The 20,857-nt window shown below is 39.9% G+C and overlaps 2 protein-coding genes across 3 annotated transcripts in view; both read right to left on the bottom strand.

Moving 5' to 3' along the window:
* Nucleotides 1-209: 209 nt before the first annotated feature.
* On the bottom strand, nucleotides 210-11,540 carry PSTK (phosphoseryl-tRNA kinase). Of its 2 annotated transcripts, XM_087725934.1 has the most exons (7): nucleotides 11,429-11,540; nucleotides 8,997-9,297; nucleotides 7,167-7,458; nucleotides 4,742-4,940; nucleotides 4,076-4,151; nucleotides 1,815-1,908; nucleotides 210-572 (listed from the first exon to the last, which is right to left on the bottom strand). In XM_087725934.1, the coding sequence occupies exons 2-7, from the start codon at nucleotides 9,177-9,179 to the stop codon at nucleotides 379-381; spliced, it is 1,038 nt and encodes a 345-aa protein (XP_087582060.1). In that variant the 5' UTR covers nucleotides 9,180-9,297; nucleotides 11,429-11,540; the 3' UTR covers nucleotides 210-378. The 2 variants fall into 2 exon arrangements, with proteins under 2 accessions (XP_087582060.1, XP_087582061.1); XM_087725935.1 differs by lacking the exon at nucleotides 11,429-11,540 and having other exon boundaries at nucleotides 8,997-9,359.
* A 4,491-nt stretch (nucleotides 11,541-16,031) lies between these two features.
* The window catches only part of LOC106541256 (disintegrin and metalloproteinase domain-containing protein 9), a 41,662-nt gene continuing 36,836 nt past the window's right edge, over nucleotides 16,032-20,857 (bottom strand). Inside the window, exons 20-22 of the mRNA XM_087725932.1 lie at nucleotides 19,604-19,697; nucleotides 18,195-18,244; nucleotides 16,032-16,737 (exon numbers count right to left, since the gene is read on the bottom strand). Coding sequence (XP_087582058.1) covers nucleotides 16,524-16,737; nucleotides 18,195-18,244; nucleotides 19,604-19,697 — 358 coding nt within the window. The 3' untranslated portion in view covers nucleotides 16,032-16,523. The remainder of the gene's footprint in view (nucleotides 16,738-18,194; nucleotides 18,245-19,603; nucleotides 19,698-20,857) is intronic.

Below are 20,857 nucleotides of genomic sequence, written 5' to 3'. Positions count from 1 at the left end.
GATCAGTCGAAATCCATTACGCATTGTGAACAAATTGGTGTAGACACCTGTTAAAAGTTATCCTAACACTTTTATTGCTTTTATTTAGCAAGGATCTTTCAGCCAGCTTGCCTGGCTTTTATGAGCAGCTTAGAAGGAGACGACAAGAGCCATAATTATAGGCAACTAAAACAGAAAGCTGGCAGAAAAAAATAGTGTCAATTAAACATCTTCAAGCAGGAAATAACATTCTTAAGATTGAATAAATACATTCTACCATTCGGAACTAAATTTAACTAATAAAATTACACAGGGAAGCTTTATCTATTACAGCTAGCTTTATTCTTGTTAAATTTGCACCAACACCATCGATACCGCTTCATGAAGCAAAATAAAATGCTACTGTTTATTGAAATACTTTTTAACAATATCATCTGTCTCTTGGGAAAATACGGAAGTTATATTGAATGTACTATCTTCTACATAAAACTGATCTTTATTAGTCTTTTGTTTTAACTTTTCTAAGAATTTTACTTTCTGCTTGTTGAGCTCCTCTGACAAAATCTTCATCTCACTTGGAGTAAGGCTTTTGGCTGGAAAACAAAAGAAACAATGAAATGCTGTTGTTTAAACTTCGTATTATCTTAATGTTCGATAAGGAAAAGCTATTATATAAAAAGAAACATGGCTGCAGCTATAAAATGGATCCAGAAACAAGTCTAGGCCATAATGTTTGTTTCCTTTGGCTTAGCAGCTTCTACAATCAGCCTCTGTATTATAAGAAATATGTTTCATGTGTTGTATAAACCCAAGTCTATAAATCAGCTTATCAACTCCATAGAGCACACCATCAATATATATTAAACTTTTGAGGCTTACTTTTATACCTATAATACCCAATCTCCCAATAAAAAACAACCAAACTTTCAACTGTAAGATTACTATCCTCCTCAGATATATTACAGCCAGCCCAGCGCTCTGATGTCCTGACTAGAAAAGTATTGTTTAGTATAATACATAAACCAGGTCTGCCATTGCAGAACAATGATCTGGCAAAAACCTTTCAATTGCCAATAATATATATGGTTTCTTCTGTGTATGAAAACAGTTTCAGCAATAAAGCGTTCCATAGCCATCATTTGTTAGCACAGTCTTTAGAGCAATAGTTGAATTCCCTCTAATGAAAGCTAGTTTGGTCCAGTGGATAATATATCAGACTAGAAACCAGAAATCTGTAAGTTGTTCGTGACCCGTCAAAACCGCACTCGACTAAGCCGCGCCCGATTAAACCGCGTCGCTGAAGTCATCAACAGGGCGACAACAGCCAGCGCGGAGAAAGAAGGGCGCTTTAAATAGCGCTTTGAAAGCAAGCCAATTCAACTTAAGGTAAGGGTTAGGGTTAGGTTTAGGATTAGGTTAAGGGTTAGGGTTAGGTTAAGGGTTAGGGTTAGGTTAAGGGTTAGGTTTAGGGGGGTTAGGTTTAGGGGTTAATTTTAGGTTTAGAGTTTACAGCGTGCTTCTGTCTGCGCTGTTGTCGCCCTGTTGATGATGTCAGCGACGCGTTGAGTCGGGCGCGGTTTTGTGGTGGAACCTAAGTTGTTATTCCTCCATAGGCCTGAAATCTGGCTGATTGACTTTGGGGCAATCACTCTCCCTTCAGCCCATGACATTAGGCTCGGGACACAAGCCAGTCAATTCCTATTGCAAGCCATGAATCAACATTTAGTTGATCTGGAAAAAAAAGCAGACCCTTCCCCTCCTTGCAGTAAAATTCTTGGAAGGAAAAATGTTACATTCCCACTAGTGAAGTCACCCCTAAGTCTTGCTCAACTTACCTTTGGCCTTCCGCATTGTTTCAGAGATTGTTCGCCTGAGAACTTGGTCAGCTTGATGTAGAACATTGCTTGCACATATAGCCCGATGCATCTCCTAGGCAATAGCAATAGCAGTTAGACTTATATACCGCTTCATAGGGCTTTCAGCCCTCTCTAAGCGGTTTACAGAGTAAGCATATTGCCCCCACAGTCTGGGTCCTCATTTCACCCACCTCGGAAGGATGGAAGGCTGAGTCAACCTTGAGCCGGTGAGATTTGAACCGCCGAACTGCAGATAGCAGTCAGCTGAAGTGGCCTGCAGTACTGCACTCTAACCACTGCGCCACCTCGGCTCAAGATCAATCAAAATTGTTTTAATAAGAGTTACTGATCCTTGGTCCACCAGAATTCTGGATAGTAACAAGGGTGTGGTGTCTAAATTTGATAAATAAATTAGCAAGAATTAACAATACAGATTACTTTGTATTGGAGCAATTCTAGGTTACTTTCTGAAAGTTATTCACCTTCCCTGCCAAGTGCTGGCATCGCCCCAAAGCTGCTGCTTTTTCTTCCAATTCTGTAGCAAGTTCCCTCTAGAATCTAATTTTATATACAAGGGTTGAATGAACGGCATTGCCTCCACCTCCATAACTTTAGCTTAAATGGGGACATTTTAATGCCAATGGGAAATAATTCTTGAAATGAGCCATTTTGTTACCTGTATTCATTCTCCACATAATCACTACATATTTTTGCCAATGATGAACAAGCATCTTAAAACCTTAAAAAGATTCTATAAATCCTTTCCACCTCATTTCATGTCCAAAATGTGTTTATTCAATTTTGGGGAAAAGTAGAAGTTTCCTGGCTATAGGGGAAAGGGGGGGGAGCAGCAGAAATACCCAAGATCCAACTTTGGGGTGGTTTTCTCTGGCCAGAACTAGGAAGAGGCACTGCTGAGACATTTACACCAACCCTCCTCCTTCAGAATAAAATTCTGTTTATCAGATCATTGTCTAGATCAGTGGTAGTCAACCTGGTCCCTACCGCCCACTAGTGGGCGTTCCAGCTTTAATGGCGGGCGGTAGGGGTTTGCTGTAACTCTGCTTTATAATTTTTATAAAATTACTTCCCTATTTTATAAATCACCATTACTGTGGAACCGGTGGACGGTTAGAAAATTTTACTACTAACAGAGATACAAAAGTGGGCGGTAGGTATAAAAAGGTTGACTACCCCTGGTCTAGATTATGGCACTTCCTTTTGTTTCCCAAGGTTATTCCCACAGACAATTACATAATTCAATCTTTTCTCACAGCAGCTTTCCATCAATTGAATCGAAGGAACATTAAAGAACACATCTGAACTAGTGCATCATTACTGCCATCTGTTCGCAGCTTATAAAAATTGGAGGCATTATTTTTCATTTAACCCTCACACCAACATTAGCACTACTGAGTAGGATTTACTTTTATATTTCCAGGATTCACTATCTTTAAGCCAAAGATCAACATTTAAGATTGTGAAACTGGTGATGCATTTTATAAAAAAAGCCCAGTAGACAATTTGGAAAAAAAAAATACATTTTTGTCTTAGGAACTTTAAAAATAGAAAACAATCTTAAGAAATAAGGTGAGGTGTATTAAAAGCCTTCTGAGTTGTAATCATTTTTTTTATTCAATTCAGCATTTGGAAAGCAGAAATTGAACAGTAAATTGGATTTATATTTTTTTATATATGATGTTTGGCTTCCACAGAATGTTCAGTCGTTGCCTCCAAAGTGTGTGGCCTCAAAAGCCTCTCTTATTAGTTGAACAAACATGTGACACACAGACACAAGCATGGATTAGATACAATATACAGTAATTAAAATGAATTTGAGTTCTGCATCTATCCCATTTCACCTGTTTCTGAAGTGTCAAAGACCAATTGTGTGTTGCTCCCTTTAATACAGTCTTTTGATCATTTTAATATGTTAATTTTAATGCTTAATGCTTCTAATGTATTTAATGTTCTCATTGTTTTATATTATCCTTTTATGATGTTGCACAGGGTCACTTGATAGTGAGATGGATAGCATATAAATTTAATAAATAAAAATGGCAATCCTCCATTTTAGGAAAAAAAAACTGGACATTCCTGGTATAAAACAATGGACAGCTTTCCAGCTCTCTTGTTTTATTTTTATCCATAATGGCAGGGGCTAAATATTTTATCCCCATCAAGGGCTTCCTATGTATAGCAAATCTCTCGAACTTGTCAACCTACAGAATTCAAGGTACCTTTTCTTCTGTATGCTCTTCTATGGGTTTTACTGGATTTTCCAAAGCAGAAGATAACAAATTAAACACCTGTAGACTGGAAAAAATATATATATAATTAAATTGCAAATGCACACATACGAATGTCTAGCACTTTGCTCAAGGGTAATGTCTAATGTCAATGGGATCAGCAACATCCATCTAAAAATCTAAACCCTGAAGAAATTCAGTGTACAAACTGCAATACAGTACAAATGAATATGAGTTTCTCTACAAGTAGAAGCCTTCTCCCTCCCCCATATGTTCCAAAATCGACTTTTACCGAGCTGAGGTGGCGCAGTGGTTAAATGCAGCACTGCAGGCTACTTCAGCTGACTGAAGTTCTGCAGTTCGGCTGTTCAAATCTCACCGGCTCAGGGTTGACTCAGCCTTCCATCCTTCCGAGTTGGGTGAAATGAGGACCCAGACTGTGGGGGCAATATGCTGACTCTGTAAACCGCTTAGAGAGGGCTGAAAGCCCTATGAAGCGGTATATAAGTCTAATTGCTTGCTTACTAGGTTTTCTAGTAAAAACTAGGAAGTTTTCCTGGGGTCACAAGTTTCTTTCCTCTGAGGCAAGAATCCTACAGAGCGTCCAGAGATTATTACAAAAAGGATATAAATAATAGTTTCAATGAGATCACATACTTATCTTCTAATGAACATTCAGCACTTTTCAGAATAAGGCTATTTTGCTCCCACGTGTATTTTTGGGGATTTGGACATTCCAGCTTTTGTGCCATTGCAAATATTGTTTCCTCAGGTAATGGACTCTTTCTCTGAGAATTCCTCTGTAAACAAACTTCAACGTTGCTGTCTAGAAACAATTGACAGAAGCCCAACAAATCTAGAAAATAAAAAAAAATATGGGTTATGAAAACCGGTCATTTAAAACTCAAGAGCCAAGGTGGCGCAGTGGTTAGAGTGCAGCACTGCAGGCTACTTCAGCTGACTGCAGTTCTGCAGTTCGGCGGTTCAAATCTCACCGGCTCAGGGTTGACTCAGCCTTCCATCCTTCCAAGGTGGGTAAAATGAGGACCCGGATTGTAGTTGGGGGCAATATGCTGACTCTGTAAACCGCTTAGAGAGGGCTGAAAGCCCTATGAAGCGGTATATAAGTCTAACTGCTATTGCAATTGCACACAAACTGTGTAAGATACAAAAATCTTTACTGAAATTAAAAATTAAACAACGGATTAAGGGGCAATTAAATATTTATTAAATGTAATCACACACACACACACACACACACACACACACAAATCTGCTTAGCTATTTAAACAGGTTTTTCTGGTTAAATCTTGTCAATGTGCAAGCAAGACAATTCTAAAATTGCCCTAAAAAGTTGGCTTTTCCAGCAAGCCAGCCTGGCCTGAACAAAACAAAATAAATTATTGGTCATTGTTAATTTTAATTCGATTTTTTAAAATGTTATTGTCAATTCTTATTGAGTTTGTTTGGGTTATTCTATTTAATTTTTTTTTAACTTTTGTATTATGTGTTTCTTTTAATGTTGTACGCCACCCTGAGTCCTTGGGAGAAGGGCGGCATATGAATCTAATAAACCTAAACCTAAAATGCATATATGCATTACATAAAATGCATTGCATGAAAAATAGTTTTCGAAAACTGAAAATATCGAACAGGACTATGAGGTGATCAGTTTTCCCCTTCTGAGCTTATTAAGTCAGTGGATTACATTCTCCTTCAAGTGAGAAAAGCTTGCTAGTCCTTTGGTCTTGGCCTCTAAGGCCAAATTTGTTTCAATACAAGAGAGAAAAACCATGCTAGTTGCTGGCCAGGAAATTTGCTCAGCAGGTTATAAAACCATCCAAAATCTCGGTCATACTCCAAAGCAGCACTTTATCTACGGCGGTCCCAGAGCTGGTGTGTGTGCGTGTGGGGGAGATTTATGAAAGCTGTAACTCCCCCATTTTCATGCTGTCAGAAAGAACCAAGCAGGATACAGAATATCTTGGACGTCTCCTATTCCCACCCTAAGTAATAAGTAGCAATTGCCTAAATTCGTGACCCGTCAAAACTGTGGTCGACAAAAGCGCGCTCGGCGAAAGCGCGTACGTGACGTCATCACAGCGCGACGGAAAAAATTAAAAATTGAAATAAAAATAAAATTAAAGCAAGCCGATTCACATAAAGGTAAGGGTTAGGTTTAGCATTAGGTTAAGGGTTAGCGTTAGGTTTAGCGTTAGGTTAAGGGTTAGGTTTAGGGTTAGGTTAAGGGTTAGGGTTAGGGTTAGGTTTAGGGTTAGGTTTGGGGGGGGTTAGGGTAAGGTTTTCGCTTTAATTTTACATTTAGTGATCACAGCGCGATGTTTTCATCGCGCTGTGATGAAGTCACGTACGCGCTTTCATCGAGCGCGCTTTTGTCGACCGCGGTTTTGTGGTGGAACCCCTAAATTAAGTACCAAGAGGAAACAGAATGGTTAGATCATTAGTTTTAACTAATAGAACAGTTTCACAATGTCCTTCAAGAGACAGCTGAACCAATAAGCACCATTGACTGACAACCTCAGATTCAAGAACAGCGTCAATTTATATGGAATAGCCCTTCCTTACACAAAGGAACTCTTAACCATTAGCCTCTTTGTTGCATACTGATCCGCCAATGAGTGGATGGCAGTTCATCAGGATCACCCTCCAACTGGAAAGAAGGGAAAGAAAAGAAATACTCCTATTGGCGGTTGAAGTAATTTGACTCTCCATCTCTCAAGAGATTTATGGTCCTCTTCCAGCCAAGGTCATCCATCAGGATGCAAAAAGCCATTTCTATACTTATGCCCCAAGATTTATAAGTATATCAACAGAACAGTTCACAAGAACCATGTAAAAAATAGTGACATCCTGTACCATGGATGACTGCCTTCTAAAGATGTTTTGGTAGAGGTGTTCTATGCAGCACTTCACTGATTTGTAGGACAGCAGAAAAGATATAATTGAGTTCAGCCCCGCTCACCAAGAAAACCCCCTTTTTAACTACAACGGCTCAACATACGGTTTGCATTGCTCAATCGTGAGGTTGAACTGTTGGTGTAAAATATAAAATCCAACTTACACTGGCGAGCTAACTGGTACACTTCATATCTCATGCTGCGATAATAAAAGTTGTCATCTAAAATAAAATATATTGGCCTGGGTGGAATGAAATCTATTAAATATTGACAAGATGCAGAGTCTTCGGTTCCTGCAGATATTAATCCTTGTTCCATCAAACAGGAGACAAAACTTTTCCACATTGTTTCAGTTCTGTTTGAAGGAGGAAAGAAATGGCATCCTTTAATAAGAGCCTGAAGGAAGCGTTCCAGGTACAATAATAATTCATGCCGGTATGATCTCCAATGAGAAATCTATAAGGTAAGAAGACAATTATTCATGTTAGACTACAGATTGGCTGCAATCTGGAGCAGCTAGCAATGGCAACAAATGCACTGTTATTTACCTCGGTGTAAAAGGGAGATTTCATCTCCATAGAGATTTTGATATGGTGGTCATCATATTTTATATCATAGGCAATTTTTTATGTCTAGCCATCTCGTTCTATTTAATTTAAATACTTTCCCCCACATACATATTTTGATAGAAAACTCTTATTTCACCATAAAGTCTTTCCAGAAAAAACACCCAACTCCAGTTCCTGTTGGAACAGATAGTAGTTAGCAACAGCAGTTAGACTTATATACCGCTTCATAGGGCTTTCAGCCCTCTCTAAGCGGTTTACAGAGTCAGCATATTGCCCCCAACAACAAACCGGGTCCTCATTTTACCCACCTCGGAAGGATGGAAGGCTGAGTCAACCCTGAGCCGGTGAGATTTGAACAGCCGAACTGCAGAACTGCAGTCAGCTGAAGTGGCCTGCAGTGCTGCATTTAACCACTGCGCCACCTCGGCTCTGTATGCTCCCTTTAAATAGAGATTATACTCGTATTAGCAAATTTAGGATATCTTTTTTCAAGATAAGCCTCACTGTCAATTTTAAAATTAAAATATAGAACTAATTAAAGTATAAATATGAAATCTCATAATGCCACAGTGCAAAGACTAACACCAAAATGCCACAGTGCAATGACAACAATCAATGTGTGTGTGCATACACACATGTACACACACAATACCTTCATTACACCAAGCTGGTTCGAAACACCAAGCTAGGATTTAACTCTGGTTTATTCTCATAATTAGCTATTTGTTGTTGCTTAAATCAACAACAAATTAAAATTTTAATTTGCATTAAAAAAAACTTCTTGTAAGAAAATCTTCTAACTGCCCAGAGTCTTCTGAAGTAAATGATAATACGAGTTTCGAGTTTCATTTTATTTATATGCCGCCCTATTCCCGGCGGGACTCAGGGCGGCGCACAAACTCAAGGAGGGGAAGGGAAAAACACAAAAACTACAAAAGTACAGGGCATTTAAAAACAACCAACAGCCACACGATTCGAGAGGGGAAGGGAACTCATCGACCCCAGGCCTGCCGACACAGCCAGGTTTTAACGGCTTTTCGGAAGGCCTGGAGAGAGGTGAGGGTCCGAATCTCTGCGGGGAGCTCGTTCCAAAGGGCCGGAGCCGCCACAGAGAAGGCCCTCCCCCGGGTAGTGGCCAGATGACATTGGCTAGTAGACGGAACCCGGAGGAGGCCTAATCTGTGTGATCTAATGCAGTGTTTCTCAACCTTGGCAACTTGAAGATGTCCGGACTTCAACTCCCAGAATTCCCCAGCCAGCGAATGCTGGCTGGGGAATTCTGGGAGTTGAAGTCCAGACATCTTCAAGTTGCCAAGGTTGAGAAACACTGATCTAATGGGTCTTTGGGAGGTAATTGGCAGCAGGCGGTCTCTCAAATACATTTGATCAAATAAAGTTCTACTACATGTCTTATGATAAACTTACCTTTGTTTCACTGAATGCTTCCAAAGGAATCAGATCGTCATAACTGAGAAGAATGCAGGACCATCCTTTGCCTTTTCTCAAGAAGGAACTCAGCGCTTGTGCTGTTCTAGTTTTACCGGCTGCTGGTAAACCACAAAGCACACAGAGTCCCAGCTGATGGCCTCCAACTCTCTCTTGCTCCATGGTTTCCCCTTGATGAAACTTCTGTGACACCAAAGAACTGAAGGTTTGATGTTCTGCGTTAATTTAACATTGCAACGTGTTCGTTGCTTCACAGGGAGAATGATCAGAAACGCCAGTACTGAAAGAGACAATTTCTTTGTTCTGAATACTTTGTTTTCTGATAGCTCTTGATGGTACACTTTTCCTAGTTGGAAGAACAAGGAAAGTTGCTCATAATAAATAACAGAGAAACCTGAGTTGTTACTGTTTCAGATAATTGACAGAACATAAAAATACATTCATACACTAGAATAGAGGGCAACGGTTATGTTAAAAATGGAGACATTGAGATCTATTCTTTTAATAAATAACATTTTGGTGTTTATTATTTATTAGAATTTTATTGCATTTATGACTTTATAAGTAACAAGGCAGTGAACAAGGTAAACACCTTCCTCCTATTTTTCCACATTTATAATAGAATAGAATAGAATTCTTTATCGGTCAAGTGTGATTGGACACACAAGGAATTTGTCTTTGGTGCACACGTACTAAAAATATCAAAGTGAGATTTACATTTATAATTTTTAAAATTAAAGTACTTTAAAGAAATTAAAGTAAGTTAGAATAAGATGGGCATTACTGCCACCTACTGATGTTATCTATATAAAAAAAATATTCTCAGTAATACCAGTTATTGTGATTTTAAAAAGTGCTCAATGAAAAAATGGATTGACTATATATACAAAACAAATACGGGACTAAGAAATTCCAGAGAGCCTATGCTTAAGATCAGGAATGAGTTAAACTGTTCAAAGTTAGTGTAACAGGAAGAAGCTAAGATCAATGTAGAGATGTTATTAACCTCTTTTTTTTTATTTCTTTTGTCTCAATATATTTTAGACTGTGTTTGTTAAAAATCTATACCGTGTACGGGCTCTGGGAAGTCGGGGGGGGGGAGGGAGGTGGGGTGTTAGGGGGGAGGGGGGATATATACTATGTGTTAGATTTCAATGTAATGCGATTTCACATGTATACTGTTTCTCTTTAATTTTTCTGTAAAAATAGGACAAGCTGAATACATTGACATATAGTAGAAATACACCAAGGGGAGGAGGAGTGGGATAGAAGAAAGAGGGGTAGAGAGGGCGGGAGAGAGGATGGGAGGGAGGGTGAGAAGGAAGGGAGGGAGTGGATCGGGAGAGAGGAGTGGTAGAGGGGGAGGGGAAGTAGGGTAGAGGGGAATGATGGAGGGAAGATAGTAGGTTGGAGGGGGGCGGAAGAAAGAGGTGTATGGAGAGCGGAAGAGGTATATTGGGTTTCTATTTGAGTTTGAGTTTGAGTTTCATTTTATTTATATTTCTGGGGGTATTGTTGACAAGAGGAATTGCTGTGATTATTGTTTAATGTTGTATGGCCCCGGTTATGTACAGCAGTGTTTTTCAACCACTGTGCCGCTGCACACTAGTGTGCCGTGACATAGTGTAAGGTGTGCCGTGGGAAAAACACTTTATATATAGTCAATATAGGCACAGAGTTAATTTTTTTTAACATTTTCTAATGGTAGTGTGCCTTGTGATTTTTTTCATGAAAAAAGTGTGCCTTTGCACAAAAAAGGTTGAAAAACACTGACTGTACAGTATATATGTGACTGTATGAAAATGAAAAATAAAAACATTTTAACGACCAAAAAAAAATAGAAATTGGTGTGTGTGTGTGTGTGTGTTATTTCTCAACCTTATAACCACAGATCTGAGCATTTTGGTTTTAAATTAGTACTAAAGATGAATCTTGATAGATTTATGACTTAATGGGATGGAGATTTACCCTTGCTTTATGTTACTATTGGGGAATCCAATTTTGTAACTTTTCAGTAAAATAGTGAATGCAGAGCAGGAAAATCCACCCTCTTAACCTATCTTGTTTGCAGGCATAACAGAATAGCCACTATTTAAAAAAATATTCTAAGATGTTTGAATTTATAGGGTAGGAGTAAATGCCCTAGATTCTTTTGCAGGGCAATGCATGTCTCTGTGCTTTGATTTTAGCATCTTCTTCATTTCCAGAGTCCCCAGTTTCAGATCACTTGTTGAACTAAGCCAGTGGGAAAATGAGGCAATGGCTGTCACAACCATGTTTGTTAAATGTTAAACCTGGTTCCAGGGGTGGATTTAGCCCATTGGGTTATTTTAAGTAATGCACCGGGCAAATTCAGGATCCAGAGATCTGAACCCAGCCAGTGTTTAAAAAGCCTTCCCTTTGCCACTTACCTTCTCTCCCCGACTTTTATCGAGTCGCTTCTTTCGATCCACTCGATCCTATTCTTTTAATCCAATCATCGACAGCAGTCACCCCTTTTCCCAGCCAAGAAGAGGGGGGGGGGGGGGAAATAGCTGTTCCTACCTCTGCCGGCGACACTCTATCTTCGGAAAGGGGAAGACTCTATCGTCCGCTGACTAAAGTCCACGCGTTGAATTCTGGGAGTTGAAGTCCACGCATATCAAAGTTGCAAAAGATTTGAGACGCCTTGCCCTAAGGTTTGAAATCAGAGTCACGAGTAACTTCCTCCTCCTCCTCCTTAGAAGCCATGGCGGCCGATTTCATCCAGCACATTAAGCCAGTGTTTCCCAACCTTGGCAACTTGAAGATGTCCGGACTTCAACTCCCAGAATTCCCCAGCCAGCATTCGCTGGCTGGGGAATTCTGGGAGTTGAAGTCCGGACATCTTCAAGTTGCCAAGGTTGGGAAACACTGCATTAAGCCACAAACGAGGAAATCACTGTTTGGTTTTAATGTGTGACCCTATATTCAACACACTGAAACTAAACAATGGATGTAATTGGATTTAAAAGGGAAACTGCACCAAAGTGCTCACTCATGTGATGTGAACTCGGGCCAGATTTTTTATTTAAAAAGGGGGAAACAGCTGCAGTGGGAATAAGAACAAGAATAATGTAAAACTTTCAGTTCCCTATATGCCTCCATTTATTAAATATACATACACTAACGCAAAAAGTCTACTCTATGGAGATTCTCAATCCTCTAGGTCAGCGGTCTCCAACCTTGGCAACTTTAAGACCTGTGGACTTCAACTCCCAGATCAGTCCCCTCTTAATGGCCTGCAAATCTCACTTAATGACAATAACTGGGATTTCCAGGATTGCCATTACTAAGTGACCCTGTGATATCATGCTTTGTGCCCACATCACTTAATGGCACAAATTCCAGCCACAATTACTATAGTTAAGTGAAGATTACCTCAACTTACAACAGTTCATTTAGTGACTAAACGGCACTGAAAAAAGTGTCTTACGACCATTTTTCACACTTACGACCATTGCAGTGTTCCTATGGTCACACTATCAAAATTCAGATGCCTGGTAACTGATTCATACTTATGACCACTGCTATATCCCAAGGTCATGTGGTCACTTTTTGAGACCTTCTGATACAGTCAATGGGGAATCCAGATTCACTCAGTGTTGCTAACTTAACAAGTGCAATGATTCACTTAACAACTATAAGAAGGCCGTAAAATGGGACAAACTCACTTAACAAATGTTTACCTAGCAACATAAACGTTTGGCTCAATTGTGATCATAACTCGAGACGTACCACCCATAGTTCATTTACAGATAGCAGTAAATGGCACTAAATGTTTCATATGCGAGCGATATGGGGTGTATCTAGATACACCCATATTACACCTATCCTCCGCGAGCTGCACTGGCTCCCCATTGGTCTCCGGACGCGCTTCAAGGTGCTAGTTGTTACTTTTAAAGCCCTTCATGGTTTAGGACCTGGCTACCTGAGAGACCGACTCCTGCCACTTACCTCCCAACGACCAACAAGATTGCACAGGCTGGGCCTCCTCCGGGTGCCGTCAACCGGACAATGCTGGCTGGCGGCTCCCCGGGGGAGGGCCTTCTCTGTTGCTGCGCCGGCCCTGTGGAACGGTCTACCTGCAGAGATCCGGACCCTTACTACTCTCCCGGCCTTCCGTAAAGCCGTCAAGACCTGGTTGTTCCGGCAGGCCTGGGGCTGTTGACGGATATCCAGCCCCCTTTTAGATGTAATGGATGATGTGAATTTTAATATTGTATTTTTCTATTTTTAAATTTAAATTATTTCTTGTCTTGCTGTGAGCCGCCCAGAGTCCCGATGGGAGTGGGCGGCAATACAAATTTTATTAAACTTGAAACTTGAAACTATTGCATACTTTTCTCTTAAAGTATTTTAACAAGATTTATACTATGACATGTATTATTAGAAGTATTGTTCCTTTTTCATTGTCAGAAATAGTAAAGTGGTTTATTAATGCAATAATAATCTGAATCAAAATATGTAGCTGGCAAAAGTTAATAGCTGTAGGCCAAATTAAAAAGAGGAAATTATTTGAAATTCTCCAACAATAGGTAGTTCTTTTGTCAATGGGACTGGAATTACTGTCACTAAGCTATAGCAATAGCAGTTAGACTTATATACCGCTTCATAGGGCATAGGGCTTTCAGCCCTCTCTAAGCGGTTTACAGAGTCAGCATATCGCCCCCACAGTCTGGGTCCTCATTTCACCCACCTCGGAAGGATGGAAGGCTGCGTCAACCCTGAGCCGGTGAGATTTGAACCGCTGAACTGCAGATAACAGTCAGCTGAAATGGCCTGAAGTACTGCACTCTAACCACTGCGCCACCTCGGCTCTAACACAGTTGGAAAGTGTGACATCATGTGATATGCCACCTACCAATGGAAATTCCAGCACTTCTAGTTGCTGTCTTTTAGTGAATCTCATTAAGTAAGGATGTTGTATGGTGATCATTTATAACACCTTGCCAACTTCCCTATTGACTTCATTTGTAGGTAACCAGGTTGCAAATGGCATCTTGTGACTGTGAGGGCCTTGCAAAAACAGCTGCAAATTCAAGGTATAGTGATGAACACCACTTGGTCATAAAGTTTGAAAAGTGGCCACTGTGAGAATCACCTATTTTATTAATCTGCAATCACGTTGAAAGTAATATTGTAAAAGCATTAAACTTGTTATTGATTTTTTTTGTGTCGATGAAATTATTTTTTAAAAATACGCCATTGGTATGTCAAGTTATTTTATTTTTTTTACAAAACGGTTCACAACATTTGCCATTTTAACAGAAATTGTGCAACTGATTTTTCTACCTCTAAATTACAAAAGTGATTTGTGCAAAACTGCAAATAACTTTACACGGGTACAAAGATTAAGAGGTGGAAGCACCATTAACTAATTTGATTGATTACAGGAAAATTTCAATTTTGAAATATTCTATAGTCTCTAAAATACATATTGATATAAGTTTTAAGACAATGTAAACATTACAAATTATGTTTATATCTAAATTTTGGCATTTGTATCCAGCATAATACCTTTGTTCATCAAGACAATTATATTACAAAAAATGAGATTAAAAAACTTTCAAAAAAAATTTGTAAATCAATTCTGGATAGAATTTCATGTATGCCTGATAGTGGAAAGACGTTATCATATAAATGCATTCATTAAATTTGGTGGACCATATGTGTTAGTCTTGATTTACAAATTTGAATTGATTATGTGGCTCCTAAATCATGTATTAGGAAACAATTATTCAACATTGTGCCCAATTTTTCAATTTTCCAATGCATTGTGTTTTTCAAAATATGTATTTATACATGCTGTGATTATGATGTGACTTTAAACAAAGGCTGTAACACTGTAAGGATACAAATTGCTCTTTTCCTTACCAAAACACTAGTCTTTTATCAAATCTTTGGTTTAATGAATCCATGCAGAAATGTTATGTTTCCACCAAAATTACTATCATGACTGGTATGTCAGAAATGTGGCATCATTGCACTTTAATGAAAAATGGTGCAAATTACTATTATGAACCTGAAATGATATGACATGCTTAATGAGCCCAGTCAATTGTGTTTTTTTCATTAAGTCATAGTTAAGAAAACATGTCCTATTATGTTTCAGCATGAAGTTGATGTTTTGTTTCATGTTGATATAATATTAACATGACTTATCAAAATGGTCAGCTAAAGCTATAAATAAAAATGTTTAACTTTCACAGATTTATGATAAGAAAACAGAAGTATCCTCTATTTCAGTGTTAGAAGAAAACATTTAACAATCATATTCATGTTTTACCTGGGAAGTTGAAAAAATCTTTAGAAATATCTTACAATAACACTTTTTTTAAACACTTAAGAGTAAGTGTTTAAAATCTTCCTGTGTAGGAAGATTCAGCAGTAAACAAGCAGATAAACAATACGGTGCTATCAAGTCACATTTGTTGATTTTAAGGCAATACACATCACTTTCTGATCTTTTCTCAAATAGATAACACTACACTACAGCCCTTCTTTCACCGATTTATTTTTTGATTCCACCTTGTGCTTCACTCATTCACTTCATTATATTCCATTCACATTGTTTCTTAATGTAATAAACCAACTGACTACAAAGAACCAATTGCACGTTTAAAAAAAATCAGAGCAACTGTACAATTTGCAAATCTGTCATCGATGTAAGAGCAGCAGTCTCCCCCAATTTTTACAGGGATCAACAACAAGGGAATTTTTACGACAGATTTAACTATTCCTTCCATGACCACTAACTTCACTAGGTGTTTTCTTGTAATGTTAAGAATTAATATATGTTAGGAGCAGGGGTGGGTTTCTCGCCCCGTTCCAACCGGTTCGGTTGGAACGGAGCCGGCGGTGTCCTCGTGCATGCACGCATGCGTACTAGCGTCTGTGCGACGCTCCAGCTGCTCCTGGACGATCGCGCAGGCGCTGTATGCGTCCTGCGCATGCGTGGAAGTGCAGAACTCATCAAAACCGGGTAAGGACCGCGGGCGGGCGCGCCCTTCGCCGTTCCCGGAAGTTACTTACTTCCGGGTTCGGCGACCAACTGGTTCGCAGGGACCGCCGCGAACCGGTTGAAACCCACCCCTGGTTAGGAGTGAGGAGAGAAAGGAAGGAAGGAATCTCATTGGGCCCACAACTAAAGAAAAGCCTTCGTTCTTCTAATAAAAATTGCACAAAGGTGTCCTACATTTTATAAGTCTGACAAGGTTTCTGATCACATTTACTACAATATCTAGTTTGGCCGTATGTTAGGGTAAAAGATTTTTACTGGTATGAGATATTACTCGTAAAAGCAATATCCTGTAATCTAATAATTAAGGCATTTTCTTTCCTAAATAATGATTTGGTAGTTTAATTTAATCCTGTTTTAGAAATTGATCTGAGGTCTTTGTATATTTCTAAAAATAACATTTTAATTCATTTCACTAATATGATATTTTTCCTAGTGGCATAGAGTACGTGTCTTTATATAAGTCCTCAAGACGGAGGAGAGAAAACAGGTTTTTGTGGGATTGGTGGTCTTAAAGGCGTGTTCCGTGGAATAGGTGGTCTTAATGGAGGATGTTGTGGAATTGGTGGTCTTAATGGAGGATGTTGTGGAATTGGTGGTCGTACAGGAGGTCTTTGTGACATTGGTGGTCGTACGGGAGGCCGTTGTTGAGGTGGAACAAATTGATTTTGTACTGGTGGCCTAAAAAACCAGAGAAGAAAACAGTCTGTGGATAAGTATTTCAGGTTTTGGCAGGTACAAACAGCCCTGAAAAAGAACTACTTATTTTTATTTTTATTTACTTCTATTTCACATTTTTGAACTACCCATTACCCTCAAAGAGACTAAGCACTGCAGTGCAAGGAAGTTGATTTGAGGCAAGAGGTGGGTTCCTACCAGTTCGCACCTATTCGGTAGAACCAGTTCATCAAATCTACCGAACCAGTTAGAAGAAGTCCCACCAGTGGACCCGGAAAGCAGGCCACACCTACAGAAGAGGTTCCAATATCTTTTGAAACCCACCACTGGTCCTTGGATATGATTATTCTACACTATCCTGCTCCTATTTATAAAACTCAGTGCCTCTGTGAAAGGTAAGGATAACTACTGCGTTTGTGGTGCAATCAGAACATTGCGTGTATTGAAGTTGTTTTAACGCAAACCAAAGACGCCTTTTAAAAAACAAGTTTACATCCTATTCTTATGCATGCCAGTGCTGTGTGTGAGGCAGTTTAAGGTTGTTCTGACAAGTATCGTCAGCATCTTCATATCCGGTCACATGGGCGGCCAGCCACTCCCATCCGGTCACATGAGCGGCAAGCCACTCCCACAAAGGAGGCCACACCCACAGAGCAGGTTCGAACAATTTTTGAAACCCACCCCTGATTTGAGGTAACTACATGCATGTAGCAATGCCCTATCTGAACTGGGAAACAAGTATGAATTTGTTCTGCTAGTTGAGCTAAGCCTTCATCTTCAAGTTACCTTAAACAATTTTTGACTTCAGCTATTGAAATAAGGTCCACCTTAAACCATTGTGCCAGACATGAATGAAGTACATTCAGATGACTAAAACATATGAATGTATGAAGTGCCTATATGAACTATTATTTATTGACTGAGGTTCTAGTTTCCTTGATGCTGCAAGGCCTTCAGATTCCTACAATATAAACACCAGTGGTGGGATTCAAACAATTTAACAACCAGTTCTCTGCCCTAACTATTTCTTCCAACAACCAGTTCGCCAAACTGCTCAGAAAGTTAACAACTGGTTCTCCCGAAGTGGTGCGAACTGGCTGAATCCCACCACTGATAAACACTGTTGGGTTGAAAGAGAATAACTGACCCAAAATCACCCAGTGAACTCTGTGGTTCAGAGGAGACCTTGGATGAAGGCTTCCCACTCCTTAACCACCACACTTCATTACCCAGGAAAACTGTCCTTATCACTGCACACAGTTTGAACTTAATGGTGAACGCCAGCTTCCGTTTCTAGCCATTACTCTCATGTGGCTGCAATAAATTGCTTTAGAGCATGGAGTCCCGACCCTCTGCTGCAAAAAAAATTCCCCACCTCTAGTTTTTAACATGTTCACCCCTGTACTTAAGCCACAGACTGTATGTGGTTCTGCTGAAAGGTTACGTCAAAAAGTACAAACCTTGAAGTTGGAAAGTGAGATATTGTAAAGATTCCCGAATTTGAAGTAGGCTGAAAAAGATGAATAAACAAACAAATAAATAAATCTCATGCTTATGTTTACAAAGGTTCCACCACAAAACCGCGTTCGACTAAACCGCGTCGCTGACGTCATCAACAGGGCGACAACAGCGTGGAGACAGAAGCACGCTGTAAACCCTAAACCTAAACTTAACCCCTAAACCTAAACCTAACCCCCTAAACCTAATCCTAAACCTAAACCTAACCCTTAACCTAACCCTAAACCTAACCCTAACCCTTAACCTAACCCTAAACCTAACCCTTAACCTAACCCTAAACCTAATCCTAACCCTTAACCTAACCCTAAACCTAACCCTAACCCTTACCCTAACCCTAACCCTAACCCTAACCCTAACCCTAACCCTAACCCTAACCCTAACCCTAACCCTTAACCTAACCCTAACCCTAACCCTAACCCTAACCCTAACCCTAACCCTAACCCTAACCCTAAACCTAACCCTTACCTTAAGTTGAATCAGCTTGTTTTCAAAGCACTATTTAAAGCGCCCTTCTTTCTCCGCACTGGCTGTTGTCGCCCTGTTGATGACGTCAGTGACGCAGTTTAATCGGGCGCAGCTTAGTCAAGCGCTGTTTTGACGGGTCACGGTTTACAAAGATAACGGTAAAGGTTTTCCCTGTCATGTCTGTAGCAGCACTCAAGCCATTTTAGGAGCATCTTCAAGGCTGCCAGTCTGACTTTATGGGCTTGTGCTCATCTGTTTTCTTAGCTCATTAGCCTCCAACCTTTGTGGGATCAGGGAACAGTTCCATGGAGATGTTTTTCCATGGAATGGTAGGGAGGGACACATGGTTACATGTGCTGCGTGCATCCCATGGATGGGGCCTCGGTTGTTTGTGCGGCCCTGTTTCTGGCATGCCATGGGCCAGAGGTTGGCAACTTCTGTCTTAGCCAAGGGAACCAGCGTTGTCAGAAGATACTTCCACAGTCATGTGACCAGCATGACTGCATGCTGAAGCACACAGAACTCTGTTACCTTCCCACTAAAGTGGTATCTATTTGTCTAGTCACATTTGCATGCTTTCAATTGGGCAGAAGCTGTGGCAAGGAATGGAAATTCACCCATTGCGTGGTGTTTGGGTCTCGAACCTGGACTGCCAGCTTTCCAGCTGACAAGCTCAGCATCTTTAACTGCTGAGCTGTTGCTCCCCCATGCTCATGTTTACAATCCAGCAAAATACTGTTGTTCTAAAGTCTGCAAACTAATTTTCTGAATAGATATTAATTAATTAAGGGTGGGGGGGAATGCACAGCTGATATTTTGTACTAAAAGACTTTTATTGGTGGAAATTACTTAAAAGTAGACATTATAATTGAAAGTGCATTCTTACCGGCCTTCTATTTTTTTCCTCTTGTGGATTTGGTTCACGCGGATTGTTATTCTGGTGTGTAGGTAATGGTCTTCTCTGCTGTGCATTTTCAGTCCTTAAAGAGCAATTCAAACAAACAGTTAAAATTATATAAACGTAAACACCCATCTTGTAGTATTTCCCAGCTAGTAAATGTGGAAGTAGATGACTAGATAATAAACTTTTAGAAAGATTCAGACAAACAGATTAAGTAAAGAGCCATGATGATGATCAAGGGAGTGGAAAGATCAAAGGAACTGGAATGTTGTTTTCAGAAAAGATAACTGAAGAAAGCTATGATAACACTTCAAATCTTGAAAGCTGTAACGTAGAATAAGGGTCAGACCCTTTTTTTTAATTGCCCCAGATTGAACATCATTGATTACTGTAAAGAAGATTCCAATTGAATATCAGAAGAATCAACTTGAACAGCTTGAATATTGAAAGTACTAAGTGGGTTGGTAGGCCCTTCTTCAGTGGCTAGATAGCCAGTGGGTTAGAAATTCAAAATGTTTGGACCAGAGGTGGGTTCCTACCAGTTCGCATCTATTCGGTAGAACCGGTTCGTCAAATCTACCGAACCGCTTAGAAGAGGTTCCACCAGTGGACCCGGAAAGCAGGCCACACCTACAGAAGAGGTTCCAAATTTTTTTGAAACCCACCACTGGTCCTTGGATATGATTATTCTACACTATCACGCTCATATTTATAAAACTCAGTGCCTCTGTGAAAGGTAAGGATGACTACTGCGTTTGTGGTGCAATCAGAACATTGCCTGTGTTGAAGTTGTTTTAACGCAAACCAAAGATGCCTTTTAAAAAACAAGTTTACATCATATTCTTATGCATGCCAGTGCTGTGTGTGAGGTAATTTAAGGTGGTTCTGACAAGTGTCACTGGCATCTTCATATCCAGTCACATGGGCAACAAGCCACTCCCACCCGGTCACATGGGCGGCAAGCCACTCCCACAAAGGAGGCCACACCCACAGAGTAGGTTCGAACAATTTTTGAAACCCTTCACTGAAGCACTACCAATATCTAAAACATGGTTCTCAACCTTTTTTTCACCACAGACCTTTCCATTGGAATACCTTTTGTGGCCATGGATCTCCAAAACTTAACTCAAAATTTAACTCATAGCATTTCTTCAAGCTTTTGCGAACCGACTATGACAGTGCCCCCCTCCCAGGGGTCCATGGACCACAGGTTGAGAATTACTGGCCTAAAATATTTAC

This window comes from Thamnophis sirtalis, unplaced genomic scaffold, assembly GCF_051295495.1.
Source record: "Thamnophis sirtalis isolate CommonGarterSnake01/CBP01778 unplaced genomic scaffold, rThaSir2_p1.2 scaffold_11, whole genome shotgun sequence".
Lineage (NCBI taxonomy): Eukaryota > Metazoa > Chordata > Lepidosauria > Squamata > Natricidae > Thamnophis > Thamnophis sirtalis.
Note: the sequence above shows the minus strand (reverse complement) of the source record. Positions and strands in the feature narration are given on the sequence as shown.